Source organism: Castor canadensis, chromosome 1, assembly GCF_047511655.1.
Source record: "Castor canadensis chromosome 1, mCasCan1.hap1v2, whole genome shotgun sequence".
Classification (NCBI taxonomy): Eukaryota; Metazoa; Chordata; class Mammalia; order Rodentia; family Castoridae; genus Castor; species Castor canadensis.
The window spans coordinates 111900541-111915405 of NC_133386.1; the positions used below are offsets into that span (position 1 = coordinate 111900541).

A 14865-nucleotide genomic window follows, 5' to 3' on the forward strand; every position below is an offset into this window, starting at 1 on the left:
GGAACTCCAAAGTTTGAAATCAGTTCCAGGCCAAACTCCCTCTGGAGGCTCTAGAAGAGAACCTGTTCCCAGGCCTCTTCTGCTTCTCTAGCTCTTTATACATCACGTTCCTTAACTTTTGGTTTTTTCCTCTATCTCCAGAAGTATAGCTTCCTGCTTCAGTTGTTACACTGCCTCTTCTATCATAGAATCTCCATCTGCCTCTCTTTTATAGGGGACGTTATGATTACATTTAAAGACAATCGGGATAATCCAGGATAAAGTCCCCATCACCAGATCCTTAATTTAATTAATAACTATGAAATCCCTTTTGCAATATAAGATACCGACACAGGTTTCAGAATTAGGATATATAATCTTTGGGAACATTACTCCATCTACTTTAAAAGACAAAGGATTTGAAAAGGTCCCAATATCAAGTTCTGAGGAATGTGCTGACACAGGAGAGTGACTAGCAAAAGAGATTGAGAAGAAATAGAAATTGAGGAAGAAGGAAGCTCACAGAGCCAGGGGACTACAGAGGTGTCCAGAGGGAAGGAACTGACAGTTGCTGCTGAGAGGTTGAGTAATAAAAAGATGGAAAACTCTTTGCTTTCCATTTTTTGATGGTAAACATCGTTGATGATTTCATAGAGTAGTATAGAAGGAAAAACTTATAATTGGGGGAATTAAGTCTTTGAGAAAACAGGAAGCAGAGAACCTGGCCATGCAAGGAGCAAGGGCACTTCTTCCACTGTAAGAGAAGAAAAAGGCATGTGTTGATGAAAGGAGGGGCTAATTGTCCCAAAAGAGCAAAGCTGAGAATGAAGGAGGATTGTGTGTTTGAGGAGACAATGTTTGAGGGGTCAAATTATTTGTAGAGATACATTATTTTTTCCATTTTCTCTAGTCATTGTGATTAAATACCTAAAAGACAATACATTTTTAACCATCACTTTCCCCATTTAATGGCAGGTAATTTTGAGTGAAAAAAATCCAAATAGCCATCTACTAATATGTGAAACTTTATTAAAAAGAGAAATGGTGCAATAAAACTACTTTTCTTTCCATTAAAAAAATAAACTAAGTGAAACAGAAAAACCTTATAACTAAATGATTTGTTGTCATAGTAAAGGTGAGTAATAAATAAGGCATTTACCATAGTTATTATTATTATATAATTGTACAGCCTACACATGTTGAAAACTGTAGAGCTTGTACTACAAAATCACAGTGATTAGCAGGCTGAAATTCAAAATCTTTTGGGTAAAAAAAATCTTTTGGGTACCCTACTTGATACAACATTCAAGCAAACTACAAACAGACTCATTAGCATTTTCATCCTGTTTTATGTAAGACTATAGATTCTAGCAGATTACCCATTTCCCCTCACTAAAAAGATGAGAAAGTATAAAAGTTTCCACCACCAGAGCATTTATTAGGTTGTACTCGTTCACCTGGACACTCAAATGATCCACTGCTAAGGCAGATGTTCTAATATCACTCTTCTGGCATCAGCAGCTTGCCCTGAGCTAAGGGCAATTTCTCAGTCTAATCATAAACAACTTTGCTTTTATCAATCTTGCACCTAATGTCTAGACATGCCTACAAAGAGGGTGCATTACCTCATAATGGTAGAATTTAGTTATTCAATATTTTATTTTTGCATGTGAGTCTTGGAAATTTTAATACTTATCTTCAAAGTTGATTTAATGGTTTAAAAATTACCACTGAGACTCTTTTTCTAAACTTTCCTTTTTTTCTCCTCCCCTCAAGGGTCAGGGAATTTGGGGTTTTTAGAAAGCTTTCTTCTCCCAACCAGTCAGCTGCATTGGTGAATTCCTCCTCATGTTCCTGACATGATGACACTATTCTTATTTTATAGAAGATGGAGACCTGGTAAGATTCCCCCAACTCAGCGAAAAATCAGACTCAAGATTCAAGCCCAGACTTGAAGTTCTACCCCTTACTGAGATCTTACAGGAAACCCTCAGGTCTCTAACTCACAGTGGGAAAACCAAGCCTGCTCCTTCACAGATTCTAGCCCTCCCAAAATCTGAAATAGAAATATAAATTCTCTAGTTAATTTTTGAAAGTACAGATATTGCTATGGAAACAGTGTAAAAACATGCAACATGAAGTGAATTGTAAACATTCAAGTATTTCTACAGTTTTGAATAAAAACAGCAGCAATTAAAAAAAACCTTATAACTTTGCCTTGTATAATAAACAGTGCACAGGCTATTTATAGTAAAAGGGAAGAGGCCAGGAGAGGTGGTTAAAGCCTCCAAAAATTCATTTGGTCTAATTCTATCACTAGATACTGATTTAAGACATTTCCATGAACTCTTTAGAAACTTATTTTCCCTGGAATGACTAAGGGAAACATTTCAAGTAACTGTGATAAAAAAAATTAATGTTATTCTAATTAGATAGACGTCTGAGTCATTATACCTAGAAGTTGTTCATCTAGAAACTGATGGTTTGCAAAGAAAACACTTTAATCTAAAAGTTATGAAAGATGGAATATGAAAATATTTTTCAGGGGGTTTCCCACTTAAGCAAATTTGTTCAGAGAACAGACTAAGGATAGGCATTTTTCAGTCCTGTGCATTCTCCTTTTTCTGTATATTTTATACCTGAGGATTATTCACAGCCCATTTAAAAATAAATAAATGAAAGCAAATTGCTTTGGATGATGCTACAGAGGATCAGAAGCCTGATCCAGGATACAGTATAAACCTTCCTTGGTGAACAATGCTTTGGTCCATTTTCCTGGTTGGCCCACCATCTAGCCAGCTGTGGAACCTCACAGCTGCCTCCAAGAAAGGCCAGAGAGTTCACAGAGCATCCGTGGGGAGTGCACAGGACTGGACTTCTCGGTAAGCTATCTGCCTCCTTGCAGAGCGGAGTCTGAGGGACAAAATCATAGTGGCAATCAGGAAGAGGAGTCCAGTGATGAAGAGAGTGACCAAGGCTGCCTTGGCTCCTCTTGGGCCCAGATTCTTGCCAAAGAAATAGAGCTCCTCTTTGCCAGGTTGTTCTGTGAAAAAAGAAAAGTGAGGCATCAGGCACCTGCTTCTCCCTGGGGAGTGAACATTGAAGCATTCACACACAGACACAGGAGAGGATATTGTTACCAATGGAGGGCACCACGGTTGGGTGGGATACTCCTCCAGAAGGAGACTTAGTGGAGTATGGAATCCTGTTATCTGGACCAAAAAAGAAAAAAAAAGGTAAGTTGATTGTATTACAGATAAGGGTAGGAGATTCTTCTCATGCCATAAGTCACGTCTTTTTACCAATGAGGATTTTGCCTAACCAACATCTCTCCTCTTTCTTGGATTCTCACTGGGCTACTTCATACCAGTACACATGCATTCATACCCCTCCACCTCTCTAGCTTCTGCTCACCCACTGACCTCTATCCTGAGCATCATGGGATCTAAAATGGTTCATATACCATGCCCTCCTGCCACTGCCACTGGACCTGGTCCTCTTCACTCTGTTACAGCACATATCACACTCCATTATGGTTACGTATTTACATAGCTGACTCTCTTACTTTACTATGAGCTCCTTGCGGAGTGAATCTGTGTTTTTCTTATGCCTCCTGACTTCCAGGTCTACAGGAAGCTTGGTACCAGCATCTGGCATCACTGACAGACAATAGTACCTATGTTCCGGAGTACTGTGTAGGTTGTCTCCATGCCAGCATGGATGTGGTCAGACACATGACAGTGTAGTAGCCATGTTCCTGGGTGATCTGCAAACAGTTCAATGGTTTGGAATGTCCCAGGAAAGAGATCGTATACATCTTCTCGGTAAGATTTATCTATCTGCAAAAATTTTTTTAAAAAATCTTATGAGTCAACAAAGAAGAAAGAAAAATAAGAGCAAAGAAACACAGAGTAAGTATAAGTAAGGAAATGGTAAAGAGCAGAAATTCATAAAAGCAAAAATAGAAACAAAATAAAGAAAAAGCAAAGAAATCTAAAGTTGGGTCTTTGAACAGATCAATAAAATTGGCAAAGCTTGTAGTGGCCAGCTTCTATGATACCCCTAGTACCCCCGTTTTCTGATATTCATAACCTTCATAGTCTCCTTCTACGCTATATGAGACCACTATTATATGGCAGAAGTAACAGCATTCCATTTGCAAAATTAGACTACAAAAGATATGGCTTCTTGGACCCTGTATTCTCTCCTCTTAGATCAGTCACTCTAGGTGGAGCCAGCTCCTGTGCTATTCCTGTATAATGAGGAACTGAAGCATTCAGTCAACAGCCACATGAGTGAACTTGAAAACAGATTCTCTGGCTCCAGTGAAGCCTTTGACAACTGCAGGTCCAGCAAACTTGACTGCAGCCTCATGAGAGATGCCAAATCAGAACCAATTAACTAAGCTATTCCCAGACTACTGACCCAGAGAAACTGAGATAATAAGTGTTTTCTGTCTTAGGCCACTGAGTTTTAGACTAATTTGTTATACAAATCTCTAGACAGACAGATCAAGAAAAAATTAAAAACACAAATTACAGGTATGGGGAAGAGAGAACATCACCAAGACCTTACAAACACAAGAAAGAATAATAAAGAAATATTGTATATAAATAACTCTGTGTCCATAAACTCTATAACTTAAAAGATATGAACAAACTGCCAAATGTCACTCAAGAAGCAATAACCCAAGTAGCACTATATCTAATAAGTAAGCTTAAATTATATAATAAATAATTTGTAATATTCTAACAAGGCCAAATAAAGTCATTGGCACATTCTATCAAACATTTAAAGGAGAAGTAATATCAATCTTAAATAAACTTCTAGAAAATAGAAGAGGAGGTAACACTTTCTTTTTTAATTTTTTTTTCCTTTATTGTTGTGCTGGGTAGAGGTAAATTGTGGCATTTGCAAAAGTTCTTAACAATTTTTCAAATACATTAAACTTGAGTTCACCCCCTCCACAGCTCACCTTTATCCTCCCCTCCCCAATTCCTGGAATACTTTCAACAGGTATCATTTTTTTAACATTTACATACATGTGCACACGTTTTTGCTCTGTATTCACCCTCCTACCATTTTCCTTGTCACTTCCCCATCACACATAACACTTTCAATCATTTTATGAGGCTGGTTTTGCCCTGATACCCAAACCAAACAAATGTAAGAAAAGAAAGCTACAACCAATATTACTCATGAACATAGATGCAAAATTCTCCAACAAAATACTAACAAATCAAATCTAGCTATGAATAAAAAAATAGTGTATCATGACCAAGTAAGGTTTATCCAGGGAATTAAAAGGTGGTTTGGCATCTGAAAATCAATACAATTCATCAGTGGACTAAAGAAGAAAATTATATGAACATTTCTACAGATGCAGAAAAAACATGTGATACAATTTAACATCTGTTTATGATAGAAACTCTCAGCAAACTGAGAATAGAAGGAAAATCCCTCAACCTGGCAATAGGATCTATGAAAAAGCTACTATTAACTTTATAACCATTAGTGAATGACTGAAGGCTTTCACCCTAAGATTAAGAATAAGACCAAGATACCTACTTTCCCTAGTCATACTTTAAATTATACTGGAGGTCCTAGCCAGTGAAATAAGACAAGATAGGGGAGAGGGAAGGCATACAGTTTGAAAATAAAAAAACAAAATTGTTATTTACAGACATGATTGTCTATGTAGAAAATCTCCCTAAAAATCTATGAAAAAGCAAGTAAAAAAGTTTCAGAATATAAGGTCAATGTGCAAAAAATCAACTATATTTTTATATATTGGCAATAAATAATTAGAAACTGAAATAAACACAATACCATTTACACCATCATCAAAGCTTAGGTATATGATATACTTAGGTAACATCAAACAAAATATATGCAAGATATGTATGCTGAAAACTATACTGATGAAATAAATCAAAGAACGCCTAAGTAAATAGAGAAATATACCATGATCATAGATTGGAACTCTCAATGTTGTCAAGATAAATTCAAAGCAAATCCAATGAAAATCCCAACAGGATTTCAAAATTGGAATCAATAAGCTGTCTCTAAAATTTGGATGGGAAGGCAAAGATCTTCCCATTAAAAAAAAAATCACTACCTAATTTTAACATTATTGTAACAAGAGAGGGTGAACTTGTTCAAGGCATACTGTATTCATGTATGGGATTATCACAATGAAATCCCCTCGTATAATTAATGTGTGATAAATAAAAAATACAATTAATTTTTTAAAAAGAAAAAAACTTCTGCAACAGTACTAAAATTAAGAGCTGAGCACAACTGGCTCACTTCTGTAATCCCAGCTACTAGACGGGATCAAAATTCCAGGCCTACGGGTTTGTAGAACTCCATCTTAACCAATAGCTGGGCGTGGTGAGCATGCTTGTCACGGCTGGAGGCATGGCTCAAGCAATAGAGCACCTGCCTGGCAAGCACAAAGTCCTGAGTTCGAACCCTAGTACTGACAAAAAAAAGTGTGGCATTCAAGAAAGTACAGACATATGGGATCAAATAACAGAATAGAGAGCAAAGATATAGACCCACAAATATGTGGGCAATATGATTTTGACAAAAGTGCAATGGCAATCCAATGGGAAAAAGAATAATAGGTTTTGTTTTTTGAGACAGGGTCTCACTATGTAGCCCATGCTCACCCAGAACTCACTAGGTAGCCTAGGGTGGCTGCAAACTCATGGTCCTCCTGTCTTAGCCTCCTTAGGCATGTGCCAACATGCTCAGCTCAAGAATAGTGGTTTTACTGAATAGTGATGGAATATTTGGCTATTTTTATGCAAAAAATGAACTAAATATAAAACTATAACACTTCTATAAGAAAATAAAGAAGAAAGTATTTATAAACTTGAGTTAGACAAAAAATTATTATATATGACACCAAAAGTATGAGCCACAAATTTAAAAAAAAGATAACTTAAAATTGACCAATAATTAAGAATTTTGTTCTTTGAGATAATGTTATAAATAAAAAGACAAGCCATAAACTAGGAACAAATATTTGTAAATCACATAGCCTATAAATAATTTGTATCTAGATTATAATAAAGCTCCCAAACTCTACAGTAAAAATAAATAATCCAAAAATTTTAAAAGACATAATCTATGCTACTCAAAGACATCTATACATTCAATGTAATTTCTATTAAAATATCAAAAACATTCCTTACAGAGCTAGTAAAGACTCCTAAGATATTTATGAAACCACACACATACAAGCTAACACAAAGATACTGGGTGCACGTGGTTCATGCCTGTAATCCAAGCTACTCAGGAGGCAGAGATGAGGAGGATCACAGTTCAAAGATAGCCCAGGCAAAATAGTTCACAAGACCCTATCTCAAAAACACCTAACACAGAAAAGGGCTGGTGAAGTGGCTCAAATGGTAGAACGCCTGTCTAGCAAGCATGAAGCCCTGAGTTCAAACTCCAGTACCACCGGAAAAAAAAAAAACACAGAATAGCCAAAGCAATCTTGAGAAAAAAGAACAAAGCAGAAAACACTATATGACTTCAAAATATACTATAAACTCTAATCATCAAAACAGAATGGTGTTGGCATAAAAACAGACATGAAAGAAAAGAATATAGAGCCTAGAAGTAAACCCATGTGTCTAGAGTCAACTGATTTTAACAAAGGTGCTAAGAACACACATTGAAGAAAGAGGGGCTTTTCAATCAATGGTGCTGAGAAAATTGGGTATCCACATTCAGGAAAATGAAACTAGATTCCTGTCTTTCACTACTTACAAAAATAAGCTCAAAGTGGCTTAAAGGCAACCATAAGAACTGAAACTGTGAAACTACTAGAAGAAAACATGGGGAAATTCTTTAAGACATTACAATAGTCAGGATTTTTTTAGACAGACCCCCAAAAGCACAAGAAATGAGAACAAAAATAGACAAATGTGATCACATCAAACTAAAAAGCTTTTGTATAGAAAGGAGAAACAATCAACAGAGTGAAGAGACAGCCCATACAATGAGAGAAAATACTGTAAACTTTTAACCCCTCTGACAAGGGATTAATATTCAGAATATATAAGAAATTAAAAAACTCAATTGCAAAAGGCAAATAACTCAATTAAAATGGACAAAAGACCTAAACAGATATTTCTCAAAAGAAGATATACAAATGGCAAACACATACATGAAAAAATGGTCAAATCACTAATTATCAGGAAAATGCAAATCAAAACCACCATGAGATATAACCTCACCCTGGTAAAAATGACTAATATCAAAAAGACAGAAAAACAAAAGATGCTGGCAAGGATATGGAGAAAATGGAACCCTTGCACGCTATTAGCAGGAATGTAAGTTATGTGGCCATAATGGAAAACAATGTGGAGGGTTCTCAAAATATTAAAAATTAAATTACCATGCATAATGCCACTAGCGTGTATATATTCAAGAGAAAGGAAAGCAGTTTGTCAAAGAGACATCTGTACATTCATGTTCATTGCAGCTGAATTCACAATCGTCAAGCAATGGAAATGATCTGTGTGTCCAAAACTGATGAATGGAGAAAGAAACCGTGATATTATTCTACCATGAGAAAGGATGAAATCCTGTCATTTTCAGTGACATGTATGGATAATGACCACATTATCTCACTCATATGGGAGGGGCAGGGGGAGAGATGTTGATCACAGTTAGAAAAGGTTCTGGTGAGCTGTTGCCCAACAGAGTGACTACAGATAATGTACTATGTATTTCAGAAAGCCACAAGAAAGAACTGTGAAATGATGAATGTTTGAAGAGATAGAGACGTCTACCCTAATTTGGACATTACACAATATACACATGAATGGCAACATCACATGGAACTCCACAAATACATACAATTTTGGTGTTTTATACATCAGTTAAAATAAATGTTAAATTAAAAAGCAGCAACATGGGCATAAAACTCATTCATTTCACCAAAGAAGATTTATAGATGGTAACACATGAAAGCACATGAAAAGATGTTCAATATCATTAGCTGTTAGGAAAATGTAAATAAACAGTAAAATACACTACTTGTATAGTATAATGGCTAAGAAGAAGAATAAAAACTCACAAGAAAAAATGCTCTCATATATTTCTGCTGGGAATGCAAAATAGTGCCACCTCATTGGACATAACTTGCCAGTTTCTTATAAATACACACTTACCACAGGGCTTATCAGTTTTGCTCCTACAGATTTTCTCAAGGGAAATGAAAGCTTATATTCACATAAAAACGTGTACAAATGTTCACAATGGCTTTATTTGTAGTAACCAACCTTAGAAACAATCCAAACGTTCTTTAATAGGAGAATGAATGAATGAACTGCATTATATCCATACAATGGAATACTACTCAACCATCAAATGAAACAAACCACTGAGACACTTAAGAGGATGAAATTGAAATACCTATGTGGAATAAAATAAGCCAGATTCAAGATGTACAAACAATATAACTTCTAGAAAAGGTAAAACTGTAGAGCTTGTCTTGTCTGTTTTGTGCTGTTATAACAGAATACCTGAGAGTGGTTTATTTATAAAGAATATAGACTTCTGCTGAGTGCTGGTGGCTCACACCTGTAATCCTAGCTACTCAGGAGGCAGAGATCAGGAGGATCATGGTTTAAAGCCAGCCCAGGGAAATAGTTCGTGAGACCCTATCTCAAAAAAAACCTTTCACAAAAAAGGGCTGGTGGAGTGGCTCAAAGTGTAGGCCCTGAGTTCAAGCTGCAGTACCACAGGGGAGGAAAAAGGAATAGAAACTTCTTTCTTGTGGTTTCGAGGTTAAGAAACCCAAGGTTAAGGGACCAGCACCTGGTGAGTGCCTTCTTACTGTATCATGACATGGCAAAAGGCAGAAGGACAAGAAAATACCCACACAAGAACTCAAGAGACCAAAGTACGTCTCTAGCACACAAACTTTGGAGGATACATTCACATCAGAGCAGAGACAGAAAATAGATCAGTGGTTGGACAAGTAAGTGACACGAGGGATGCAGTGGAAAACTCTGGGAGGTAATGGAACTATTGTGTTTTGATTGTTTTTGGTTACACTACAGAACAAAATTGTACAGTAAATAAGGTGAATTTATATAATGTAAGTCATATCTTAATTTTTAACATTCATATGTAAACTTTATATAATTTTATAATTTTTTGTGGTACTGGGGATTGAGCTCTACCATTTGAGCTATTCCCTAGATCTTTTGTTTGTATTTTGTTGTTGAGATAGGGTCTTGCTAACTTCACCTGTGCTAGCCTCAAACTCACGATGTTCCTACCTCCCCCTTCAGAGTAGCTGCCACCATGCTCAGCTCTATTATTTTCTAAATTTTTTATTTAGTTTTTAAAATGAGTATTGAAAAAGCCAAATTCTGAAAAGCAGCATAGGTATTTAATAGTGGAAGTCTAATCACTATATTAGCCAATACAGTCAATACTTGGTGCCCTTCAAAATATACAGAAAGGAGAGGATATTAGATCTTTTATGAAATTACTGTTTATCCCTGTACAATGAGCACAGGACAGATTCTGCCCCTCCCTCAGATTAGATTACCATTCTCTATTTCCTTGTAGATGGTACTGAGAATTTGAGATGGCTGACTATGTGGACTTTTTCCCTGGAGACTGATTTTGCAGGTCTGTTTTCTCAACAGCTCCCCAGGTGACTCTGCTATACGGTTAGCACCACCCATAGGGTATAGCTTGGTGCCAAGGAGTAGGTCACACATGGTCCAGCTCTCTATGGCAAAACTCAGGATAACTCTGGGGGCCCAAGCCAGAGCTCATAATTTCTCCCTTATTGGATAGGGCTATTCTGTTAATCACAAAGAAAAGAAAAGGAGGGAGAGAAAAAGGACCAGTAAAAGGGACTAACATTATGGTCCCTGTTAAACAGTATTAATACATAATACAGGGTTATGAGAATTATAGCCATGTAACTGATGAGATAACTCTTATCTGAGACTTACAGATTTTTGTTTTTTGTTTGTTTTGTAGTACTGGGATTTGAACTCAGGGTCTTGTGCTTGCTAGGTAAGTGCTCTACCACTTGAGCCATGCTCCAAGCCCTTTTGACTTCAGATGTATTTTTAAATAGGATCTTTCATTTATGCCCAGGCTGGCCTGGACCACATTCCTCCTTTTTACACTTCCCATGCAGCTAGAATGTCAGGCGCAAGCACCACTACCAGCTTTTGTGTAGGTTGATATGAGGGTCTTGCTAACTTTGGCCCAGGCTGGCTTTGAACACAGATCATCTCAATCTCTACCCACAAGTAGTTAGTGTAATAGGCCTGAATCACCACACCCAGACTCACAGAGTTTGTGTCTTGCCTAAAAAAAGAAAAATAAGAAATAATACACACATGTATAAAGAAATATCCACCAGGAGAGAATATAATCATTCTATTCTGTTCCATTCTCTCATATTAACCCCTCATGAGCATTATTTCCAAGTTACCATCTTATTTACCACTGGAAATACATTGACTGTTAAAAACAATTTCCCCAAACTGGTTAGCAGTCTGCAAAAAACTGAAACTAGATCCATGTATATCACCCTATACCAATATTAACTCAAAATGGATCAAGGATCTTAATATCAGACCACAAACTCTAAAGTTGATACAGGAAAGAGTAGGAAATACTCTGGAGTTAATAGGTATAGGTAAGAGCTTTCTCAACGAAACCCCAGCAGCACAGCAACTAAGAGATAGCATAGATAAATGGGAACTCATAAAACTAAAAAGCTTCTGTTCATCAAAAGAAATGGTCTCTAAACTGAAGAGAGCACCCACAGACTGGGAGAAAATATTGCCAGCTACACATCAAAGGACTGATAACCAGAATATACAGGGAATAAATTATCCCAAAACTAATGACCCAATAAAGAAATGGGCAAGTGAACTAAACAGAACTTTCTCAAAAGAGGAAATTCAAATGGCCAAAAAACACATGAAAAAACGCTCACCATCTCTAGCAATAAAGGAAATGCAAACTAAAACCACACTAAGATTCCACCTCACCCCTGTTAGAATAGCCATCATCAGCAACACCACGAGCAACAGGTGTTGGTGAGGATGCAGGGAAAAAGGAACCCTCTTACACTGTTGGTAGGAATGTAAACTAGTACAACCACTCTGGAAAAAAATTTGGAGGCTACTTAAAAAGCTAAACATTGATCTACCATGTGATCCAGCAATACCACTCTTGGGGATATACCCAAAAGACTGTGACACAGGTTACTCCAGAGGCACCTGCACACCCATGTTCACTGCAGCACTATTCACAATAGCCAAATTACGGAAACAGCCAAGATGCCCCACTACTGACAAATGGATCAAGAAAATGTGGTATCTATACACAATGGAATTTTATGCAGCCATGAAGAAGAATGAAATGTTATCATTCGCTGGTAAATGGATGGAATTGGAGAACATCATTCTGAGTGAGGTTAGCCTGGCCCAAAAGACCAAAAATCATATGTTCTCCCTCATATGCGGACATTAGATCAAGGGCAAATACAACAAGGGGATTGGACTTTGAGCACATGATAAAAGCAAGAGCACACAAGGGAGATGTGAGGATAGGTAAGACACCTAAAAAATTAGCTAGCATTTGTTGTCCTTAATGCAGAGAAACTAAAGCAACTGAGGCCAATAGGAGAATTGGACCAGGAACTAGAGAAAAGGTTAGATCAAAAAGAATTAACCTAGAAGGTAACACACACGCACCGGAAATTAATGTGAGTCAACTCCCTGTATAGCTATCCTTATCTCAACTAGCAAAAACCCTTGTTCCTTCCTATTATTGCTTATACTCTCTCTTCAACAAAATTAGAGATAAGGGCAAAATAGTTTCTGCTGGGTATTGAGGGGGTGGGGGGAAGGGGAGGGGTGGAGTGGGTGGTAAGGGAGGGGGTGGGGTAGGGGGGAGAAATAACCCAAGCATTGTATGCACATATGAATAATAGAACAATAAAAAAAACGAAAAAAAAATTTCCCCAAAGCATATTTCTTATACTTACTTTGAAAAGAAAGCTCTCAGCGTGGTAATGGATGGTATGTATATCTACTTCACTTCCTATTCCTAACAAATACCAGTTTGTCATTGTATCTTCATTCATTATGAGGCCATGGAGATTTCCAAAAATCTTCCCATTAATAGCTAAGAAAATGAAAAGACAGTAGCTTCTGATCAATGCAAACATACTTACTACTTAACCTGGTTTTAGAACTAGTTCAAGATCATTAGTTCACAGGTATTCTTTTCTACCTGATAAATAACTAACAGCCTCACTAACTAATGACTCCCCCATTTTAGATTCTCAATTCAGATTACTAAGAAATCTTTGTACAAAGAAAGCCAGAAAAGAGAAATCAGTTTGTTTTTCAAAGCTATATGTTAGATGGCAGTATTGTTTGCTTATTTGTTTATTCAGTATATCCTTTTTTGGAAGTAAATTACAGGCTCATTTGTGAGAAGCCAAATTAATACCATTCTACAAATGAGTGTACTAAGCTACAAAGAATCCAGCATATACAAATCAACATTGAATTAATTATAAGTCATTTCTTTAATGTTTCATTTTCTGAGAACTAGCATAAGCCTGGTGAACCTCCAAAAGGAGAGCTTCCCACAGACTGAACCCAGGACCTAACAATGAGCAAAGCTGAGTTTATGCAATGGTGAATATTATTCCTCAGCATCCTACTAATGCTTTATTCTGTGAATCCATGACATAGCCAAATAAGTTGCATTCATTAAAAGGAGAGAAAATACTAAGATATTTTTGAGAAAGGAAAGCAAAATTATAAGGAATAGAGTAGCTGAACTAGGAATCAGGCCACAGTATTTTAACTTGTATTAACAACTAGCTTTGAGACATTGGGCATGGCCCATCTTCAAAAGCAGGTCTTAGAGTATGTGGAAGTGTCAATCTGAACACATTATTCCTACCAAAATGAATTCCTTAAATGATACAGAATTAATTAGCAGATACATTAAAACAAAAATTCAGTGCTAGAGTTTCATGTTCTAGAAAATTAAATCAAATTTTTAAATTTAACCAAAGTTGTAATGATTCATGTAACACTTATTTTTATATTTTGTATTAAACATTACAACTTCTGTTTGTTTTGTTTTTAAAATTTACTTCTTCATAGCTTAAAGATCTTAGCATTCTGAGATAGATACCCCTAAAGACAATCAGTACAAAGCCTCAATAACTTTCCTGTCAGACAACCCATGACTAGGCTGGTTCACTCTGAAAAAAACCTTTAGAGGACTTTCTTCAGTTCAGGTGCCCTTAAGAGGGAAAGGCCCAGAGAGGGAGGTGGGGGGGGGGTCTCCTACAGTGATAGGAATTTCTATGACCCTGGTCTTCCTTTGAATATCTGATATACCATGCATTTTGTTGCTCTCTTCAAAATCATCAGTGTGTTTAAAATCTCGTGGATCTTTATTGAGATACTTCTTAATATTATCATCCAGATACCAGGATTCATTCTCATTAAATACCAAAAACAAAAGAGCAAATTCATAGTCAACATCACTTCTTCTTCCCTTTTCATTCAATACTCCTTCTCGGCATGTAATCAGAGGACCCATCAAACCACTATATGTATCCTGGAATTAAAAAATAGATAAACCATTCAATATTTAATAATATTCCATTCCATCTGCTACCATTCTAGTATTAGAATTTAGAAATATTTAATAATATTCCATTCCATCTGCCGTCACTCTAGTATTAGAATCTAGAAATTGTTTCCTCTCTGGTCTCTAGCCCACCCCACCTTCAACTCATCCTACTACCACTATCAGATTAATCTAGTTGCTCCCATAATTAGAAGTCCT

At 36.6% G+C, this 14865-nt stretch overlaps 1 protein-coding gene across 7 annotated transcripts in view; it reads right to left on the reverse strand.

Moving 5' to 3' along the window:
• Nucleotides 1-511: 511 nt before the first annotated feature.
• Nucleotides 512-14865, reverse strand: part of Hephl1 (hephaestin like 1) — a 98871-nt gene continuing 84517 nt past the window's right edge. For 3 of the 7 annotated variants that reach the window (XM_074080745.1, XM_074080739.1, XM_074080764.1), the window contains 5 exons: nucleotides 14412-14634; nucleotides 13034-13173; nucleotides 3656-3818; nucleotides 3120-3191; nucleotides 512-3022 (listed from right to left, as the gene is read on the reverse strand). In XM_074080745.1, coding sequence (XP_073936846.1) covers nucleotides 2820-3022; nucleotides 3120-3191; nucleotides 3656-3818; nucleotides 13034-13173; nucleotides 14412-14634 — 801 coding nt within the window. In that variant the 3' untranslated portion in view covers nucleotides 512-2819. The remainder of the gene's footprint in view (nucleotides 3023-3119; nucleotides 3192-3655; nucleotides 3819-13033; nucleotides 13174-14411; nucleotides 14635-14865) is intronic. The other 4 variants (XM_074080735.1, XM_074080757.1, XM_074080751.1 and 1 more) reach the window with 2 other exon arrangements.